Source organism: Corapipo altera, unplaced genomic scaffold (genome assembly GCF_003945725.1).
Source record: "Corapipo altera isolate COAL_440 unplaced genomic scaffold, ASM394572v1 2c, whole genome shotgun sequence".
In the NCBI taxonomy this organism is placed as follows: domain Eukaryota; kingdom Metazoa; phylum Chordata; class Aves; order Passeriformes; family Pipridae; genus Corapipo; species Corapipo altera.
In genome coordinates, this window is record NW_020884923.1 from 3,214,133 (window position 1) to 3,235,840 (window position 21,708).

At 34.0% G+C, this 21,708-nt stretch overlaps 1 protein-coding gene across 8 annotated transcripts in view; it reads left to right on the plus strand.

The window, feature by feature from the left end:
* The window catches only part of RYR2 (ryanodine receptor 2), a 381,847-nt gene that overhangs the window by 310,759 nt on the left and 49,380 nt on the right, over window positions 1–21,708 (plus strand). For 4 of the 8 annotated variants that reach the window (XM_027657258.1, XM_027657254.1, XM_027657253.1 and 1 more), the window contains 8 exons: window positions 3,468–3,602; window positions 6,994–7,106; window positions 8,667–8,763; window positions 12,759–12,862; window positions 13,433–13,484; window positions 13,632–13,685; window positions 15,297–15,320; window positions 21,336–21,435. In XM_027657258.1, coding sequence (XP_027513059.1) covers window positions 3,468–3,602; window positions 6,994–7,106; window positions 8,667–8,763; window positions 12,759–12,862; window positions 13,433–13,484; window positions 13,632–13,685; window positions 15,297–15,320; window positions 21,336–21,435 — 679 coding nt within the window. The remainder of the gene's footprint in view (window positions 1–3,467; window positions 3,603–6,993; window positions 7,107–8,666; window positions 8,764–12,758; window positions 12,863–13,432; window positions 13,485–13,631; window positions 13,686–15,296; window positions 15,321–21,335; window positions 21,436–21,708) is intronic. The other 4 variants (XM_027657259.1, XM_027657260.1, XM_027657256.1 and 1 more) reach the window with 1 other exon arrangement.

The window sequence follows — 21,708 nt, forward strand, 5'->3', positions numbered from 1 at the left end:
GTACTTCCTGTGCTCATAAAAAGGTCACAAGAGAATAAACATGTGAGTTGAAAATCTGGTGCATTTTTATTGAAGAGTATTTAAGAATCATCCAGAATTCTAGATTCCACTGCAATCAATGCATGGCATTAATAAATTTTTTAAATGAGCTGGTACTAGGATGGTTGTTCCTGAATAATATGTGAAGATTAATCTTCTCCCATCATGTTTTCCATGTATCACTACCATGTCAAGCAAGATTATGTGGAGGTGGGGTTTCTGGGAGCTCACAAGAACATGCATCATTTGCAAGGCTAACAATTAGCATTTTTCATAAAATACTGCAAATAAAAATTCAATAGCTCTAAATTATAGGGATTGCACATAGAAAAGTTTACCACTGAAAGCAAAAGCTTGAAATACTTATCCTTATATAGCAAATATTGTTATATACTGGGAAGCAGAAGAAAACACACAGGCAAAGTACTAGGAAGAAAAGAGCATTTCTGAAGATCTTAATGTAAGCAATGTGCATGCCGTGAACATAGAAACATTAAATGTGAGGTGATTTTGTGTATAAACTTCAATAGTGTTTTCTTAATGACAAAGATAGATATTTCTGTTCTGTTATTTTTGGTATGTCTATATTGTCATTTTGTGAGCCATGTAATTTTAAGTCTTGCCTGGCATTTCATGTTGCTATTTAGCCCTTTTCTTCCTGTTTTAACTACTTCAGTTTCTATTTAGTTTCTTCAGTGTTACATATTGCTGTTAAGAAATTTCTGTCTGTTACTGCTTTGTTGCCTGGAAGGAATGTTACATCTTAACACTTTGACCTGTGCTTTGTCTTCAGAAACTTCCTGTGCTTCCATTAAAAGTTTACTATTATTAGGCAACATATCACCTCCTCTGTTTATACCACATGAGAATAAAAGTGCTTTTAAATTTTTTAAATTGATGAAATTTCACAGGACCTTGATATTTAAGGAGGAAGTAATCTTAGCTAATCCAGCTGTAAGTGAATTTAGATTTTCCCATGGAAGATGGAAATCTGAGAGAGAACCATATAAATAGATAACAAAACTAAACAGCTGTTGTAGCTGTCTTGATTTTATAGCTATTTACACATCTCTTTAGTAGCTTTGAAAAGCTCTGATTTTGTCCTGTGTGTGAAAAGTAGTCAATGCAACTACAGAAAAAATGAATCATTTATCACTGGTACATTCTCGAGTTCACATAAAACCTAAGCATGTATCTTAATTACTTTAATGCATAAAGTTAAATTCAGTAGTTATGTACAAAGTACAATATAATGTATTCCATAATTCTCTGATGTCATTAGCATTCAGTCATTGCTGTGACTGACTCAAGTACGTGTCAGGTACAGTCAAATATGATGTTTCTTGTTAAGGAAAATTATGCTGTCTTGCTCTCTGCATACACTACTCCTTTGTTGTCTGATTGAGTTAGACATAAAAGGAATGTAGGCCAAATGGTCTTATAAAGTTAAATTACTATTTAATGCTGTGCATTAGTGTGTAACTTATGTTATGTAACTTACGTGTGAAATGGTGTTTGTGTAAAGTGGCTTTCAAAGCATAGGAAAAATACCATTTTTCGAAAGGCTGGTGTTGTTCCAGTCATAACAATATTCATTCTTCAAGTGGTGTTTTCTGTTAACCACCTGCTTCTCACAGACACCGTGTTCTGTCATTTATGTTAGAGCTAAAATTCAATTAATCTTGATTTCTCTTTGGAAAAATGCATTGTTTGAGAATCATCCTTCTGAATCTTTAGGCTATTAATGTTGTGGCGTCTATTTCATGCATTTGTCTACCTTTGTCTACATTTGTCTTCACCCTGTTTCTGTCTTTCCTTTCCTTGCATGCCTGCATGCTGTTACTCAGTACTGAGCCTTTTATTTCAAGAAATTGATGACGAAACTTGCATTCATTTTGACATGGATGAAGCTCAAGTCACCAAAATCTTCTTCCAGCCATTCTAATTCACACCTTGAAATGTCAACTACTCATACCCTTAAAAAACTACCTATACAAAAAAGCTGTACCTTGATAGAATGTGAGGAGTCCTCAGATCAAAAGACATCTCCACCTGTGATTAAAAAGTCTTTTGTGGACTATCCATTCATGATGATCCAGTCAAATGCTCACGCAAAGACTGTGGATGTGGCAGTTGTTAAGAAATGGAAAAGCCGAAAGGTGGAAGAAATGCCTGCCAATCGTGGCTTTCTAGGTTGTAATAAGCTATTATTGAACGACTGTGTAAGTTTATAATAATTCCTGGAACTTGAGTAAACTGTGTATCTTAAGATGTGTTGTGGAGGTGAAGTAGCATTATTGTCTCATCTTAGGCACAAATTGAAATCTGGATCCACAAAGATTTTCTAGATAAGTAAGTGTTTAGTTCAAGGCTTACTTGAATCTGTAGTATTTAGGCCCCTAACTGCTCTAGGCATCCAGGCCAATGTGACTTAAACATTAACTGTATTATCAGGAATGATCACTGGCCACAGATCTCAGTAAAATGGGTTAGGCATTGCATTTGTCGTCATTGTCCCTGGCACGGTAAATGGTTGCAAGCTGTGTTGCATCACCATTGATTAGTGGGTCTGGGGAGACAAAATAAACCAAAAAAGAGATCATTAATTGTAAAACCGAGAATTAAAGGTCAGTAAAATAGAAAAAAATGAAATGTAAGAAGAAAAATTTTTTAAAAAAATTGATTTTTACACTTCTTTATAATTTGTAGGCTAATAAGCAAATGCATCTTGAATTAATTTTTCCTAAATTAACTTGTCATTTTTTAGCTGGTAACTGGTAAAATTAGGATTTTCTAGCAATGGATTAAAAATTAAAAAATAGACATAAATAATAGTAATGCTACTAATTTCCATGACTGAAAATTAAGTAATCCCAACTAGTAGAGCAACAATTTCAATTGGTTTAATAATGGGGAAGTCAATGTACTAAGTTATGCCTGTCCACTTCATATTCATTACTTTTCTCAAATAGCATATTCATTGCTGATGCCAGTGCTATTTTTTGTTCCATGAACATTTGCTAATTGTATGATTATTAGCATTTTAGTTCTCTGGAACAGGTTGTCCACAGAAACTGTGGATGCATCATCCCTGGAAGTGTTCAAGGTCAGGTTGGACAGGGCTTTGAGCAATCTGGTCTCATGGAAGGTGTCCTTGCCCATGGCAGAGGGGTTGGAACTAGGTGGTCTTTAAGGTTCCGTCCAACCCAAAACATTTTATGGAAACTCCTAAAAATGCTGCACAAATGAGTCTTTAGTTTTGTTCTCACAGACAGCGTAGTGGATACTTTATGAGTTTGCCATGTAAAAGTGTGGGTTAGCCATATAAAGTGCTTCAGTTGACCTTTGCTGCAGTTTCTATACTAATTAAACTGAACCTATGTTTGGAACGTTTTGACTTGGTGACATGTGAAATCTTTCTCCTGCAGCTTGAGGATCCCGCCATTAGGTGGCAGATGGCACTTTACAAAGATTTACCAAACAGGACTGAAGATTGCTCAGATCCAGAGAAGACTGTGGAAAGGGTCCTTGATATAGCTAATGTACTGTTTCACCTGGAACAGGTTAGACACATTTTACCAATTCCATTGCTTCTGAATAAAAATATTTACCCTTTTATTTATACTTTCACCTGCTGTATTTAATGTTATGTTATTTTTTCTTTATTTTGATGGCTACTGCTTACATGCTTAGTCTTGTGTTTTCTAATCAAATATTATGGTCATATTGATCACACAGTGTGTTTGCAGCAGCTCCAACAGTAATTTGTTTGACCAACAAGGCCAACTCATATATTCCTTGCTGCATTCAAAAGAGAGTAGAAGCAGGTTGGAGGAATTGTTTTTTTTCTGGGAAAGTTCTGGCAGGATCTTTAAGTTGTTTCAGAATCTGGTACAGAGCTTTATTTAATATTTTTTTCATTAATATATGGACTTGCCATGTGACCGGAACTATAGTAAGTTTCATTTAAATAATTCTGTGTTTTATTTTGTGTCCTCTTCCCGCTACCATCGTTCTTTAAAATTTGAAATAACAAGTCTCCTATACTGATACATCTCAGTGGTCAAAGACTACTTCATAAATTAGTCTTGCCATTTAACTTACTTAATTGTTACTTATTTTGACTTCTGTGTTTTCCAGGGTTTCCTTTTTAAAATGTTCTGAAGAAACAGGACATTAACGTGGAGGCTGTTGATGGGTTTGAGGATTGATGGATTTGAGGATGCAACTGATGGTTGCACACTATAGACTAGATCAGTTGATTTCGCTTAGAAGCTTGACACAAGTTTTCAGATCTGATGTCAGGAAGCTTACATATCATGATGATATCACTGATTCAGTCAAGTAGGAACCTGAGAGATATGTGAATGTGCTCTGCAGGAAGTGTGTTGATGTGAATATTGCGTTGTCTGTTGCATCACACAACCCTTCTTAATATACTTTGCTGGCCTTGGTATGGACTTGCTTCAAGTTCAACAGCCTTACACAGTTTGGTAGAAGAGGATAAAGAGGAGTCAGTAAATTCTATCTGTTGCGGAATACTTGTGGAGCGAGCAAAAAGTGATAGAAGATGGAAGTAAACACATGTCAATCGTGGTTTGCCAACTAAAGAGAGACAGAGAGAGACAGGAGAATAGGTGCTGATTTGAAAAGATATAGGGTTGCTCTGAGGAAGGAAAAATAGAGGAAAGCTAGAAATGGGGGGGAGGCAAAAGGTCTTGTCTTTTACACTGGTTTTATCAAAGTTAACTGAGCCGAAAGAACTGATTTGCATATACAGAGCTGCATAATTCAACTTGTCTTTGAGTTCAAACAGCATATACCAATCTTGATTTCTGGCATTTTAGCTTTACTATCATGTATATAAATCGATTAAGATTGTGTAGTTTGGAGAAATTCTTCAAGTGAGTGAAACCCAAGGTATGTTACCTGTCTTTTGCGTGTTCTGTCATAGGATCAGTCTGACAGCATATATAATCCAGCAGTAGTACAGAACAGGATGGATTCCCATTGTAATATCTGATCAACATTTAAGATCAGTCCTTCTGAGCAGACTTAAACAATGACTTGTCAAGTAAATGCTTTCTGCTTTTTTTTTTGCTACCTTACACCTATTTGTTTAAACATTTAGCGCCTCAGCTTTACTTACCTTCTGTAGGCCAAAATGCTCAGGTGTTTTTGTTAATGAAACGGGTAATTCGGTGTTTTTAAAAATAATGAATATGTGAGCCCTGCATCTATTTTTATGATGTCTTGAGTAATCCTTTGCTCTCTGTATGCAAATCCTCTGTTTCCATATATACATTCTCTGAATGCTTTCCTTATTGCAACTGGCAATTGTCAGTATTATTTTGTATTTTCTTTCCATGCACAGCTAACTTCTTTGTTTTTATTATTTTCAGAAATCTGCTTGTGTAGGCCGAGGCTATTTCTTTTGGGAAAGTATAGAAGGGTTTATAACTGTTTATGAAGATATTACTAATTACCTAACTTTCACATTTGGATTTGTCTGACTTCTAAATTATTAGTACTGACTTTGTTTTGTGACTGTAAATAAGTTTGCAGTGAGCACTTTTTTGTTCTTTCTCTTAACAAATATTTTTCATTTCTATTTTAACTTTTTGAAGGAGCTTATTTCAGATTGTCACCATTTATTCTTACAAGTATAATTGTCTATATCACTGAATGCTTGGTAGTATTTTGTCTGTTTAATTAAATGTTTATTGTTTAACTATGAGATTTTTCTGTATTTCACTAAACTGGATAACCAAATTTGGAGTGAATATCAAGTCTACATAAACATCAGAATCATCACTATGTATTTTAAATATAATACCTAACTTGGTTACAAGAGAGAATCATTAAGTCTTTCAAGGTACAAATGTTAACTTCTATTGACTTCTTTGACAATGTTGGAACACAGAGGAGCTATTATTCCACTAGCATAGTTGTCTGTAAAAGAAACAACCCCCCTTCCCAAACAAACAAACAACCCCCAACAAAAGTAATCCCCTCCTTAACTCTACAAAAACTGTGTAGGTTAAATCAAATTATATAATCTCTTTGGAAGACCTGTGAAATAAATCACAAAAACTGTAAATAGGTTGTGGAAAAGGAGTGATAGCATAGCCTGTGATCATGGCTGCCAGTTATCTAGTCAGGCTATATATTGATATATGCAGATACTCTTCAACACCACAGTAGTAATTTTCTTCTGATGGAAACAAGGATTAAAGGTGGAAGAAAAGAAACTAAAAGAGCAAAAGTTAAAGATGGAGCACAGCCAATTTCATTGCATGCTACTGTAGAGCCACAATGCAGAAAGATATATCTTAAGATAGATCTGTAGGTTTATGAAATGTAGCTGAAGTGTTTTGGAGTTTTTCATGTACATTCTAGCTGTGCTGATTCATGAAAGAGGTTTAGTCGTAAGTCTTTGTGCTTTTTTCTCTTTTTTAAAGTTAATTTGTTTCCATTGTAGCTGATCATGGTAAACATTAGAAATAAAAGATGACTTGTATTTAGCACAATTCCTTAAAAATATTGTATGAGGCAATGTGAAGGTGTACAATTTACCTGTACATATGCAAAAAGTTACATATAAAAGATAGAATGAGTGAATATTCTTTGTATTAAAAGTGAAGGTTTCCTGAGACACAGCCTTATTGATTATAGTATTCTATCCAAAACATAGAAGAAGTAAAAAGAAGTAAAAAAGGAGGATATCTGTATCATACCAGGAAAGGAATATTTTTGCTTTATTTCCTAAATTCTGATTCTACAACTTGGTTGACTGCTTGAACTCTGCCTAGAACACTTTTCCTAATCTATTATTCTTCTGTTACCTTTCTACTTAATTTATCTGTTAACTCACATTTTTACTAATATTATTATGTCCAGACAGTAGGGATATTGCCATATCATTTATTTTTCCCTGTTTATTTTACGTAACAGGTTGAGCATCCTCAGCGGTCCAAAAAAGCAGTGTGGCATAAGCTGTTGTCTAAACAGAGGAAAAGAGCAGTAGTTGCCTGCTTTAGAATGGCACCACTGTATAACCTGCCAAGGTAAGAGCTATATTGTTCTTTCACAAATGCACTAATGTTTATACTGTACTATTTGACAAGATCAAAAGGAAAAAAATCTAAACCAGTAGATAAACTGGGTGATAATATAGTTTGTATATTACTTAGTTTTATTAGATCTAATTACTTCCTTCTATCTTCTGAAAAGAATAACAAAAAATATAATTTTAAATTTCTGATTCTCTCCTCCTGATGTTATTCCAGCTGTTCCTCTTAGTATGTTTTCTTTTCTGAAAAGCAGGTACCTTTCAGAGGACATAAATGCAGAAACTGACATTGGTGTCACTGTAATATCATCTTGGGAGATAAATTTCCTCCTAAGTCATTGTATAGCTCAGGAAGTACAGAGTTAACTTCATTATTAGATGCTAGATGTTCCGTATGCAGCAAATAAATGGACACTATTTATCTGAAAACTTGTTTGTTTATTTATTGTACACTTTTGGGAAGAGCATTTTATTAGACAGGAATTACACTAGGCATTTCACACCTTTTCCTGTGGCTCCTTTTCCTCTTCTTTCTTGTTCAATAGAGAATGGGATGTCTAGTCAAGGAAGTTTCAGAATCCTGAGATTCTGGAAGGAATGGACATTCAGAAAAAATTATTTTTATTTAGTGCAGTTTCTAGAAATAATTTTCAGAACACTTATATCTGATCTTTTCAACATAGTAAAATTCTATTTTTTCCGGAAATTATGCATGTTGTTGTCATTACCATAGTTAGTAGGATGAATCTTGAAGTCTGTCTCAAGATGCACTAGGGCATGAGAATCATACTACCTTAAAATGGAGCTGCCATGACAGTTGAGAATAGAACAAAGATATATCCATCTGTAGCTGTTGTTACTTTAACAAGTAGGTCACCTGCAAATAACTAGCATTCCTCTATATTTTAATTATACTTCTTCATTCTCAGTATATGGTACTGGGATTTGTTTAAAAAGATTTAGAGGATCAATAAAATTCTTCATGGGGAATTGGTCATCAGACATTCCATTTTGGATTGAGTCCTCAAGAAACAAATAAACAACAAAAAGACCCATCAGTGGCTTACCCTCTTTTGCCTAGCCTCATCATCCACTTAATTTCATGGAGTTTGGAAAAAAATTGGTTTGTCATTTTAGATAGTCAAGTCTAATGCTGAACATTAAAAAATGCAATTATTGGAGCACAATCCAAAGTTATCTATTGCTGTTATCTTAATATTTAAATTAAAATAATATATTAAAAATAAACCCCACTAATGTGGTAATTTATTTTATTTATTTATTATGTTTGAATGTCTTTAAAATTCTATTTATTATTTGTTCCTAAGTCATTATGACTATGTTTTAGTATCAGTTTTAGAAGTTAATGGGACAAGTTTTAAATAGAACATTTTAATGTAAACTTATTCTTTGGAATGAACGACCATAGAAATTTCGTTTTGTTTTTAAATTAGAGTTTTAATGATTGGACAGTACTTCAAGCTAAATGAAACTCATATTGACCAAGTCTTCTCTTTAAAAGTTTACAGCTTTTGTTTTAAATGTCCCTTTCTAGGCACCGAGCCGTCAATCTCTTTCTTCAAGGCTATGATAAATCTTGGATTGAAACAGAAGAACACTATTTTGAAGACAAACTGATAGAAGACTTAGCAGTACGTCTGGGTGCAAAGGGTCGTAGGAATGTGTTAGCATTCATCTTGTATAATAATACTTATGTCTGTGAGGTACCTAAGACATCACCCAAGTGCTCTCTACCCGAAGGGACGAGTTATAACTAAGTCACTCTGACAGATTTTAAAAATGAAAAGTGATGGAGATTCCAAAATCCCCTCAGGCAGTCTGCTTCAGGGCTTCAAACACCTTTTATAATCTTTTATCTAAATTACATACCAGTTGCTGTAATTCCTCTATCTCTTATCTTCTGACCTGTGGAAAAGGGGAACAGCCTATTCCCTCCTGTTTTGCAGCTTTGTGTATTTAAGGACTTCATAATCCACATTAAAGCCATTGAAGTCAAAAGGTTAGAATATGAAACGAGTGGAATTCTGGTCTTAGATTAATCAGTTCCTCAGAAGCAGACAGTCTGCTTCTTCTTCACAGAAGAGCCATGTCTTTAGCCTGATAAATCCCTACAGTGATTTTCGGTTAAGTCTTGTTCCTCAGTTCTTACAATTACTTCTCTGAAAAGTAGTTCTTTCACAGGTTGGGCAAGAACTAGTACTAGGAACTGATTCAGCCCCTGAGAGGCCCAACAGAACACAGTCTGAGACCAGTCTTTTTATTGTGAGAAGAGCCTACTCTCTGCAATAGAGAGAGGAAAATTGCTACTAGAAAAAATAATAGTTTACTTTTACTGTTTGAACCTTATGCTTAAAATCAGCTACCCAGGCTGTGAAGAATTTTGAAAATATTTCAAAATATTTCATATATCCCACCACACTGCAAGTGTTTTAAATAATGCAAGTTCATTGTCAAAAATAATGATGTTTTAGCAGTTGGAAGCATGAGTGTGCAGATATGGAATGTGGAACAACATAGGTCTTTTTATGTGTGCATGTATGTGCAAGTATGTACATGTAAAGAAATAACCCAGTGTGATCATTTAGTTACACTCACGTAAAGGGTTGTCTCCTTACCTCCTCTATGAAACTATATATTTGTTAAGTTTATGAAGAACTCCTTTCCAGCAGGTAGCTTGAGTGGAAAACTGTCTCAGAGAAGACAGAAACAGACTGGACTGGCTTCTGTATCATCCTTTACTAAAAGACTACATGCATTCCCTTGTAATTCCTCAAAGATACAGATAAGTGTGCATCCATCATTCCCTTCAGGAGAGATGTATTACATCTTTCATTGAAAAGAGAAAAAAAACCCTATCTGTCTTTTAAATAAATTTCTATCACATTCTTGCTGCATTAGAGCACTCACCTGGAGGGTGAGAGTTTGAGGTTCTGTTGCTCAGCTCTGTGGAGCTGACCCAGAGTGGACTACATGAAAGATGTGGCTGTGTTACTGGTGAAGGTTCCTCTTAGAGAAACTGCACTCTAGTGTAGCAAGGAGTTAAAAATTTGTTGGACTGTCAAGATGGAATCACAGACCAGGCTGTGGTGGCAGAACTCATCTTGAAGGGCAGAAAGGAGGAGCCTTGGGTTCTCTGATATATATTTGAAGGATTGTCTGAAGTTTCTGAACTGTTTACATATTAGGTAGAAAACTGGATCAGTCCAGACCCCAGAAACTATAGCCAAGACTTCCTGTCCTTCAACTCTCTGTAGTTAATAAACTACAGTCTTGTATGCCATAGTGAGTTCTTTCTTAATACTGAGAATCTAAAGCATTCTTTTCTGCTATAAAAATAATAATTTAAAGGGAAAAATACAGTCGAAGCTACCTCATTCCTGACTTTGCCAGATCTAGGCAATTTACAGATTTGTGGTAAGAGCTTTTTCCAGGATGTGTAAGTTGAGCATCTCCATCCCCTGAAAGCAGACGACTAGACTTTAAACTTGCTGTTTTGTTCCATGAATCTTCCATCCTTAAGTCTGTTACACAAAAGTGGCGCTGCTTCTTCCCTTTATAATATTAAAAGAAGAAAGTATAAACTTGTCCTCCTTTTGAGGAGCTTAATTCTGCTAATTCTTAACTCTGATTCAAAAAATCAAGCCTCTAAGGGAACTAGATTGTAAATGTTTGATGTTAAGACCATAGGATATTCAACACTTTTTATTAATTGTTAAAATGCTTCTACTTTAATAAAGAGTTTATATGAACACTTAAGCTTATTTGATATAATTGTTGATTAGTTTTATTGCTAGAAATTAATGGACATAACAACTTATAAGAACAATGCTTAATAACCATTTAAAAATTAGATTTTATAAAATTAAATGCTTTAAACCTTCAGCGTTTTTTTACCCTCTTATGTTGCATTCAGTTAAAGATTTTTATTTTACAATTAAATAACTATAGGGCAAATGTCTCAAAACACTGAAAATTAAGAATATTTATTTCCCAGAAATGTCATAAAATCCTTTGATTCCAGTGTTCATGCTGTGCTTAATAATGAGTTCTACTTAACTCAGTCATTGGTGAATTTGATCTTCCATTTAATTTTAGTAAACCTATGAAAACTGGTAACACATTAACACAACTTCTGACCTTTTACTTTATCAGTTTTTGTAGCATTAGAGAGGTATTCTGGTTGATAACACTATGAAGTATAGAATACTACCAGTTAATTAAAGAGAAAGGTCAGGATTCTAAATGAGATTGAAATAAAGTGCAGGGGAAGACATCCATAATTGTTCTGATGTTGTTATTGATACCGTAAATATTTTCACGTACTGCAAAATGTAAAATGAGCCTTGTATGACCATCATAGCCATACAAGTAGCATGTGAAAAAATGGTTGTGCATAGATGTCAACTAAAGTGAATTCTCAGCTGCAACCACTCATGTTTGGTACAGCTGAGTGGAAAAAGATGGACTTCACAGGCACATAGAAAGGGTAGTGCACATAGAGATCTATAAGCATTCCCACAGGAATCTTTGTCATGTAAAGTTTATTTTCTCAGTAGGCAAAAAATTCCTTTTACTTATATCTCTTATGTCACCTACTGATCCTTATTGCTTAACAGATAAAATCTGACAATATAATAATGTATTACTTGTGCCATCTTACTTGTGCTGTGGAATTCTTTTTATCTGTATTTTAGTGTATACTGCTGGGTGAAAACAAGGAGGAATAGTGGGCATAATTTATGCAACCAGTTTTCTTTGAGCTACCAGATTCTTTGTAGAAAAAAATGTCTGGACGAAACACTTTTGTTACTAACTTGATATGCAAAACTTACTTTCTGAAATGTCTTTTTGCAAAAGATGAGAAGTCAGAGGACAGATTTGTATAGATTCTTTTCAAAACGCTGCTTTGGTGGTTGACATTATAATCTTTAGGACTACATTTTTATTTTAAATTAAACTACCTAGAACTGTCTAAACCTGAGAGCAAAATAGCCACATGAAAAAAACCTAACCTCTTTATGCATTATATCTTATTGAATGATATATAATACTTTTGGAACATTATTGTTTTGTCATCTCCTAAAATTCTGTGTCCTATCAGCATTGCTCTTGTTGGTACATATGGCTCCTTCTCTCTAAAACTATTGGTGAGCTTCAGATTTGGATTGCTTCTCCTTTGAAGTCTCTCAGAGTTCCTCAGTGAACATTATATCTGGCATAAGACTTGAAACAGAGGATTCTCATTTTTAGCTGATGAAGCTGGTTAACATAGTGAGCAACAAACAATATTATAGCAAATGATGGTATCTGGTTACCACTGGTTTTCGATAACAGAGTAAAAGATTGAAGTTATTTTCAGAATCTGGGGAAGAGGGTTAGTTTTTATGAGGAGAGGAAATCCAAAGCTTTGCAAATGGTATCATCTCTGTGAGTCTTCATGGTCATAAACACAGTCAGGGTTCAGTATTTTCATACTTTGCTTGAAACTTGCTTCCTCCTGATTGTCCAAATCAAAATTACATATGTTTAATTACATTTATTTAATGTTTAGTAAATTGCACAGAGTAAAACGTTTTTTACTATAGATAATTGAATATGCTTTTAAAATCTTTTTTTTTCTCTAAAGAAACCTGGGGAGGAACCAGCAGAAGAAGATGAAAGCCTTAAAAGAGTTGATCCTTTACATCAACTTATTCTGCTATTCAGTCGAACAGCCTTGACTGAAAAATGGTAGGGATGGTGTGAGAGACTTCAGAGTGTATGCAGATTTTCAGATTACTCCTGTATTTGAAGTTATGTATGTCTCTTTTCAAGTGAGATTGCATAGGCTAGGCCAAAAAATGTGCATATGAACATATGGTGAGTTCGAGTTATGCTCACACCTCTTTAGCTTGTGGCATGTAAAGAGATTTTAACACGACTTTTTCACAGTTATGAATGCTATGTTCAGGACTTACTACACCTCTGTCTTCTGTCTATGTTCCCTATTGACAGATATATTCTAAATGTGAAATACAAGTACATTCTAAGTATAATTGAAAAATTAACTGTGTTCATTTTTATGAATTTTTATGAATTCATGTTTATGAATTTCCGAGTACTTTGTTTATAGCTGACTATACTTTTCCATTTATATTAGTTAATCAAGTCTTCATTTTCCAAAAATACTTTTGTAATTAATTGTGAGCATAGAAATCCTTTAGAAATATTTGTAAGATGTTTAAAACTATTTTAGCACTTCAGTTCTATAATAATGACTCTAATCTTGTTCATTTTCCCTTTCCTCTCTCTATTAACCAGTAAACTGGAAGAAGATTTCCTGTATATGGCTTATGCTGACATTATGGCAAAGGTAACTTGTTTGATATCTTTTGGGTATTTTCTGTTTTAATAAACCTAATGAAGAAGATCAAGAGAAAATATTTGTTAAGTGAAGGAAGGCTTATACCCTTCTCCCTCGCAACTTATCAGTAAATGTTTTCTTTCTACATGATATCAGAGCTGCCATGATGAAGAAGACGATGATGGTGAAGAAGAAGTAAAGAGTTTTGAAGTAAGATTATACTTGTTTTGTTTTTCTTGTCATGTTAGACATTATTTCATAGCTTCCAGCCGACATTTATGTTTCTTGGTTCATGGCTTACTGCAGCTTATTATGCCAGTGAACTGCATGTCACAAGCTGGATTGACAGATGTGAGTCACCAGATTAATATTAGTAAAACAAAAACATACATAGTATCACATAATATAAGATTATATAGAGAGTAATTGAATGGATTTTACATACTTATCTCATTGACTTTAACTTTTTAGTTGTTGAAGATGACTATTATGGCTAGTAACTTAAAATAGAAGTCTGATAATAACAGACTGTATCTTTTAAAGTATTATACCTTACCTTTAGTTTGGATTGTTAAAATACTGAAATAATAATGATTTTGGAGTAGACATTTTCATTCAGTACCAATAATTCATACAGTAGTTTTATGTTCACATATATATTAGTGCTTCTTAATAAAATGTGAGCTTTTATTCATCAGTACTGCTAAGCTTTTGCTTATGTTGAGAATAGGAAATCTGTATTTATTGTTGTTCAATGTTGAGTTTTAGCAATCATCACTGTATAAGGATATGCACAAGAGTTGACTACAAGAGTAAGAGATGAGTCCTTGTCATGTGTTTGCTCTGGGATCTGTCTCTCTTTTTCCATTAATAAAATGGAGTCTGTTAAAATTTGTCTCTTCTTAGGGACACTGAGGGAATTATTTTAACATATTTCATAATAGTACAATTCTGACATTAAAAGTTGTCTCATATCTTTCAAAGCAGTTAATACTTATATTTCGTATCTTTACTAAGCCACAGAAACACTTTTCTTATTTCTTAAAAATATTTCGAAATGTACTGATTGATTTCATATAAAACTATCTATACTGTTTTGATTTCGAGGAGTGGTTTGAGTTATGTTTCCTTTTACTCATGTTGTTTTGTGCACATCAAATGTTCTGTATGTTTTCTACATGATGCTGCATGAGATAGCTCTAAATTATTTAACTATATATTCCCTTTTTGACTGTATACAGAAATCAGAAAGAATAGTAATACCAAATTCTTTTCAGTCACTCAGAAGTTCAGTTGAGTTACAACTAATATACCCAATATATAAATTTTTGTTTCTTGGCAAATATCTAAGGATGAATCCAAATTTCAGTGTGTTTGTTCTTTTTTTTTCCCCCCTGAAAATGCAATGTGTGACATATCATTGACTAAACAAAGAATATTTATTTCTACGAGCTTCTTTCACTTAGCCCATATATGCTTGTTAGTTGTCAAAAGTCTTGTGCTTATGAATGTGAAAATCAATAAATAGAAAGTCATTGAAATAACTGAAAAAAATTATCAGTAAGGAATTTATTAGTGCTTCTTATCTAAATGTTAGTGGGTTCTTTGTTCAGCATTCAACTTTTTTGTTTTGAGAGAAGATCTTATTCATTTGTTTCTCATTATTATTTTTTCTATAGCTGTGAAACTTATGTTTAAATAATGTATTTATATGTTCAAAAGGCAATTTTGTGTATGTATTTGGTCAGTCACCTGCAGAAAAAAATTTTGGACTTCTTTTTCTTATTACTATTTCGCTTCTTGTCCTTGCCCTTCCTTAAGGTGACAGGATCACAACGCAGCAAGGTAAAACAAAAAAAAATATGTGTGTATTTGTCTGGGTCTAATTTTGTGATTTTTCAGGCCCAACATCTTGGATAAGTTCAACTAAAGGGTCTTGAAAATGTTTTTAGCATTTCAGTTCCAGCATGACATCTCTACCAAACTCTTCTTGTGCACAAACTCTCTAAAGACTCCAAGAATTATTTATGAAGAATATGTCATGTAAAATAGTGTTACCATTTTGGGGAAAACAGAGTTTTATTTGGCTTATTCATATTGTTTTGTTGCCTTTTGTGCATCAGTTTTCTTCTTTCTGGTTATAATTTAATCTGACAGATTAAAACAATTTATTTGGCTCTTAAGGGAAAGTAGTTGGACTTTTTTTCTGTATCTTAGCAGACAAACACTTCTGATACAGTGGTAGAATTCTGTTTCCAGTGTTTATCACAGAGAGAGCATCAATCACAGTTCATCTCTGATTCAGATGGAAGTCCTTAGCCTTCGTCATGACTGTTTGATAGAAACTCCTTAGCTACTCCTTACCTGAAGTGATTTCTAGTTGTTCCAAGTTTTCTCTAAGAACATAGGGGCAAGAGCTCTGAATGTTCACAGTGTGAATTATTTTATTGACTCAATTTCTTATACAGTCTGTTGTGTCTCATCATGAAAGTCTCACCATTTGTCTCTATAAGGTGTTCCATGGCTTATTCAGCAGCCTACTTGCCTACTTTATGCAGGTAGAAGTCTTAGTTCCCATTGTTGACTCAGGCTGCTTGCTGATAGTGCTGCAAGGCTGATATTCTGAGAGAAGGTGTGGTGTGTGAGGCCACTAGTTTTTGTTTCTGAGGTGTTTAAATACAGTTATTTGTGCTGTGGCTAGTGGCATCTAGACTTAGTAGAGATGACTTGCTTGAGATTTGGAATGCACGGATTTAGCTAATGGTCAGACTCCAGCCAGTAATGTCAAATTTCATTGCGTGTGGCAATGTAGGGACACAATTGTAAACTTCTCCACGGAAAGAGCAAGATGATTTTGGTGTTTTGTTTGCTAGCCTTCTGTTAACATTCAGATCACAAAAGAAAGGGGTTCCCTTTCTGTATTTCAGGATCGACTTTACCATATACTCCTTCAAAAATTTGCACGAATCTGTTCCACCTTCATACAAGAAAGGCATTATCCTGGAAGATGAGTGTACTCACAAAGATTCACAAAAAGTTATTTAAAAAGTATTATAAAGCCAGAAACACAAAGTGCATATTACAAAACTCTAAAGGAAATATATAAGCAATCTAATAATATAATTTCTTTTTTTTTTAATTCAAATAATGCAACTATTCAAATACTAAGTATCTATCACTCTGCTTACCTGGTTACATACACTAAATGTTATATGCTCCATAGAAAATTTTCTGTCTTACTGACTGAGGAGTGTTTTAAAAGGGAAAAAGAAAGCACAACAAGAAATAATTCTTGCTTCTTTCATACGTGGCAGGAAATACTTGTACAGATATGAAACCAGATATACCAGCTGTGTGTGTGCGTGTGTGTGCATTTGTGTGTTTCTTTGTGTCTGGCAATCTGCCTCAAAATCCAGTGTTGAAGGCAGTTCTTTTAATCCGTGCTGTGTGTGCATCCGAAAAGACTGACTGTTCAATTTGTATGGGAATAAAACTCTGCTGCTCCTCTAGGCTTTAAAAATGTGTGATGTTTAAAGTCTTAAATCTTTTCGCAGAGCAACAGAGACATTTGAGCAACTTTAGAATGCCAAGTGTATTTTATTGACAATTTTCATACCCATATCTGGTGCAGTGTAGTCTCATTTTTGTACAATTAATCTATGCTGGGATCACTGTGTGGGCAACAGGGAGGTGACAATATAAATCCACAATAAAGTCGTCTGTGTCCTACTATGTTCCTGTCTTGTTTACCTGCTACTATTTGCTTTGAGTTAAAACAATTGTACTTGCCCCTTGTCCTTTGTCTCTAAGTTAACTTTCTGTCATATTGAACAAATGCTCAATTGTCTTCTTATAGAATTGGTGTCACAGTCCCTTTTGATTCTGTCTGGTAGGAAATTCTTTCACATTGAACCATATTACTACTGAATGCATATAGTTTTCTGCATCTGAGTTGCTGACTCTGCTGGTTGCTACGTATTAATATGCTCTAAATACGTGCGGGATGGGAACTCAGACAAGAGTAAAAATCTAGTTCATATTTTTAAACTCAATTGTATTACCTTGATTTAAATTGACTCTTCAGAGGAAGTAAAGAAATGGGGAAAATAGAGCTTCCTTATGCTAGTTTTTTTTATTCCTGTTATTAGTAGCAACTTTGTTGATAGACTTCTGTATTCACTACTTTTTCTGGCAAAATGATGCATTATGCTATCACTTGTATCTGAAACACAGAAAGATTTTCAGTTTTACATACAAATAATGCAACCTCTTAAAGCTCTAGCCTGTTGAACATGTTACTGTTGTCTCTTATTGTTGCAAATCCTGAATAAACAGAGTAACCATACACCATGTATTTACAATAAGCAACTAGTGTTGCTAAAAGATTATAGGAATTAAGGTCAGACTCCATAATCAATTTATCAATTCTTAGGAATTAAACATTCCTGTTAATACGTAAAAATGTGGGTTTTATTAGTTTTTCCTATCCATAATGGAATGTTTGCAAACTAGTACGTGGTTTTCACTCTAAAACTACAGGATGAATTATTTATGCATAGAATCATAAAATAGTTTGCATTGGAAAGGACCTCTAAAGGTCATCTAATCCAAATCCCCTGTAATGATCAGTGATGCTTCAATGATGAAGTCCAAAAGGAGTAATTTAGGGAAAAATCAATTTCATTTATAAAGTGTAAACCAACATATATTGAACTTAAGGGATTAAATTCTAAATAAAGATGTATATAAAAATATATACATAAAGATTTTGCATGAGTACCTGATGTTTTAATTACATAGGTTTTACTCATGCATGCCTGACACTGAAATGAACACAAGTTTTGCCAACATAAGTCTCATCTAATAGGATTTGTTCTCTGGACTAAACAGAAGTCTTGAAAAGTATAAAATATGAAGACAAGTCAAAGGAGAAGAATTTATATTCTAGCAGTTGAGTTGAAAGTAATTTCTTCTCTTTCTATCTTTTTGTCATTCTCTTTAACTTAATTTCATGATTTCATATTAAAAAAAAAAAAAAAAAGAGAGAATGCTTTGTAAAAGTGGGATCTTATGCCAGAGGCAGTCTGTGGCTTGGATCTTAATGGTGACAGCAAAAAAACCTCTCCGTATGTCTTAGCTCCAGTAGAGAGTCCAAGTATCATTGTCTGTATGGGTTACAAAAAATGAAGAATTTCAGTGACATGCTTGTCAGTTAAAGCTTCTCTTTAGTTTTAGCAAGTTTGTTGCCTACAGTTCCAAACAAGAAATTTTGTTGTTTTCACCAGTGTATTTTGGCATACAATTGCTTATAATGACTTAACTCCCCCCCAAAAAAAAAAATAGATTAAAGTAGGAAATGTTTGGGTCTCTGCTTTTAAAGAATATGTTTCAAAAGTTTCCTTGATTTGGTAGGTTGCTGGAAAAAGTCTGTGAAATGAGAATATATGTTATACACATTTCTAAGTAGTCAGCTTTTTTCACATGTGAATGGAAAACATCCCTGATAAGATAGATTTGGTCTTCAATGAGGATTTGTTTGTTTGTTTGTTTTTCCTTTTATTTTTTTTTTTTAATTCTGGTGAATTATTTTAAATGTTTCATTTAGGAAGTATTTTGTTATTGTTGTGATGGTTTTGTAAATGACAGAAAACTCAAACCATTGCCTAATTATTTTGGTAGTTTTTTTGACATCAACAGGCAAGCAAGTGGATAAAGTGCAAAAAGCTGAAACTGGTAGCACAGATAACAGTGTAAGCACATCTTAGAGAAATGGGCATACCTTAATTATTTAGTATACTTGGAGGCAGTGGGTGGCCCACTTCTTATAAGTGCTGCCATTACACGTATGTTTTATATATATGTATTAACTTTTCATGGAGAAAGCAGCAGTAAAAAAGCATTGTCAAGCTGAAGAAGGAACCATAATCTTTGGGTGTTATCATCAAAGGAATGGTTGCTTTCAGAAGAAATGCTTGTGGTGTTTCTTTGTTGGTGTATTGGTTTGGTTGGTTTGTTTTGGTTTTCTTTTTTTGCTCTCTTTTGTTACTAATTACCCAGACATATTGATTTCCACTGGAAATGTCAGTCCTCTCATTTTAAGCTGTTCGGCAGTGCCTCTTTTGACTGTTCTATTGTGCCATTGCAAGTTAGTCTGCAGGTTACTCAGATGTGTTCCCACTGTAAGCATACTTATAAACTCATCATAAAATACCAGATAATGAAAGTAGTATAGCTGACATTAGGCTTGTGAATAATAAATTTTGTAGTGAAAGAAAGATGAAAAATTGTTGAGTCTAAAAGTAAAAGTAACTAGAAATAGGAAAGAGTTTTTAAGAAAAGAAACACTGATCAGTTTTCAGTGACATCTGAAGCAAATGAAAATATTTTATTGTAGCTATTTGGAACCTGTGATGTCATGATTTTGTCATGGTGGTGGTTTGTGTGTGGTGGGTGTGGGTGTGTGTGGGTGTGTGTATGTTTCTGTTTTGCTTTTGTTGAACTCCCAGGAAGAGGTTTAAACATGAAGGCAAAACTTTCAAACCTTAGCATGGCTAAATATGAAGCAACGCTGCCATTTTTTTTTCCTTTTTGTGCCTCCATCTAGATCTGTCACATTATTTAAAGCAATTTAAACCGCAATTTAACCACAGGAGAGCTAATAGTGTGAAAAGAAAAACAAAACCTGATGAATTTTGTTTCCGCAGCACGATATTATCAAAGATTTAAGAAACAAATTTGCCAGCCTCGGCGAGAACTCTCTGGTAACAGCATAAATGTCTGTGTTGGTTTGCTTTTGAGTTAAAGGTTTCTTTTTCATTCATTTGAACATATTTCTCTTTTATACCTCTTCTTTTTTAATTTATTATTCATATCCTCTATTTAGCAAGCCTTCATTTTTTAAACCTCTTCCATCTTCCAATGTATTTTTTCCGTAACGTGGATGGAAAGTTTATGGCAGCAAAGCTGTCATTCTGGCTACTTCTGCTGCAGCTGTTCCTGCTTTTAGGTCATACATGTTTTGGGCGTTGTGTTTTTGGACATGATACTAACTGACTGTGTCATGTTCCTTTTGAGTAAGCTTTTTACCACGCCATCTGATGGACTCACTGTCATAGGGCTCTATGCAACTTCCATTTTGCAACTTATACTGCTTAGTCATCCTCAATTCTCCAGCAAACTTCAATTAACTTGATGAAAGTTCAAACTCATCTGGAATTAACTGTGCCTTTATGTTTGCTCTTTATGCTCTTCTTTATGTTTTCGGTAGTAGTTTAAATGGCAAAAAACAAACTTCACCATTGCTCAAGCAACGCCATGCAGTATTGTTTGTTGCCGCTAGAGACTGCAAAATATAAAAGCACAGTGTATTCTATCAAATATTCTGTTAGCAAGGTGGGCAATCTATATTGTAATATAATTATATGTTTTGAAAAAAATTCTGAGATGCTTCTGTTACTCTGGTATTCAGCAAGAACTTGCAACTCAAGAGCCACATACTGAGCAGTATGAAGTTATGGTCACGCTATAGAAGATAATTAAGAGTATGAACTGTTGCACAAAAACACGGCACAAAAGTGCAAGTTTGATACATGTAGTATATATATATATATATATTTAATGAACATGGGCTTTGAACAATTGAGATGACTCTTTCCAGATAAACTGCTAAAAGCATATTAAAGAAAAATACCAAGTGGACATTATTACTTGATCCTGTTAAATATTTGTTCAGTAGCATTGTATGTATTAAAATGGTCCATGATGTTGCCATAGAGCCCATATACTAAGAGAAAACCAAAAACTTTTGGAGGACTGATAGTAACTGAATTCTCACATTAAATGACTGGAATTTTTATTCAGGAAAAAGAAATGGAAAAGCAAAAACTTTTGTATCAACAAGCCAGACTGCATGATCGGGGTGCTGCTGAGATGGTTCTGCAAACCATCAGTGCTAGTAAAGGTAAGGTTTTGGTATGTAGATTAAATTTTAAACCTTATTTCTAATGAACTTTGAAATGATTGAGTTTTTTATTGGCCAAAACCTGCAGATGTTAGGCCCTGAGGTTTGCTTTCTAAATGAACCCAGAGTTTAAAAAATTGCTGACAGCTAATACAGAAAAGTATTATGACTAGTTCTCAAGAGTCTATTGTTTCTTTGGTAGTTATTATTATTTTTTCTAGTGCTAGTTGAGAGGAGGTGTGAAAAACTTCATCACTGTAGCAGTATGCCATG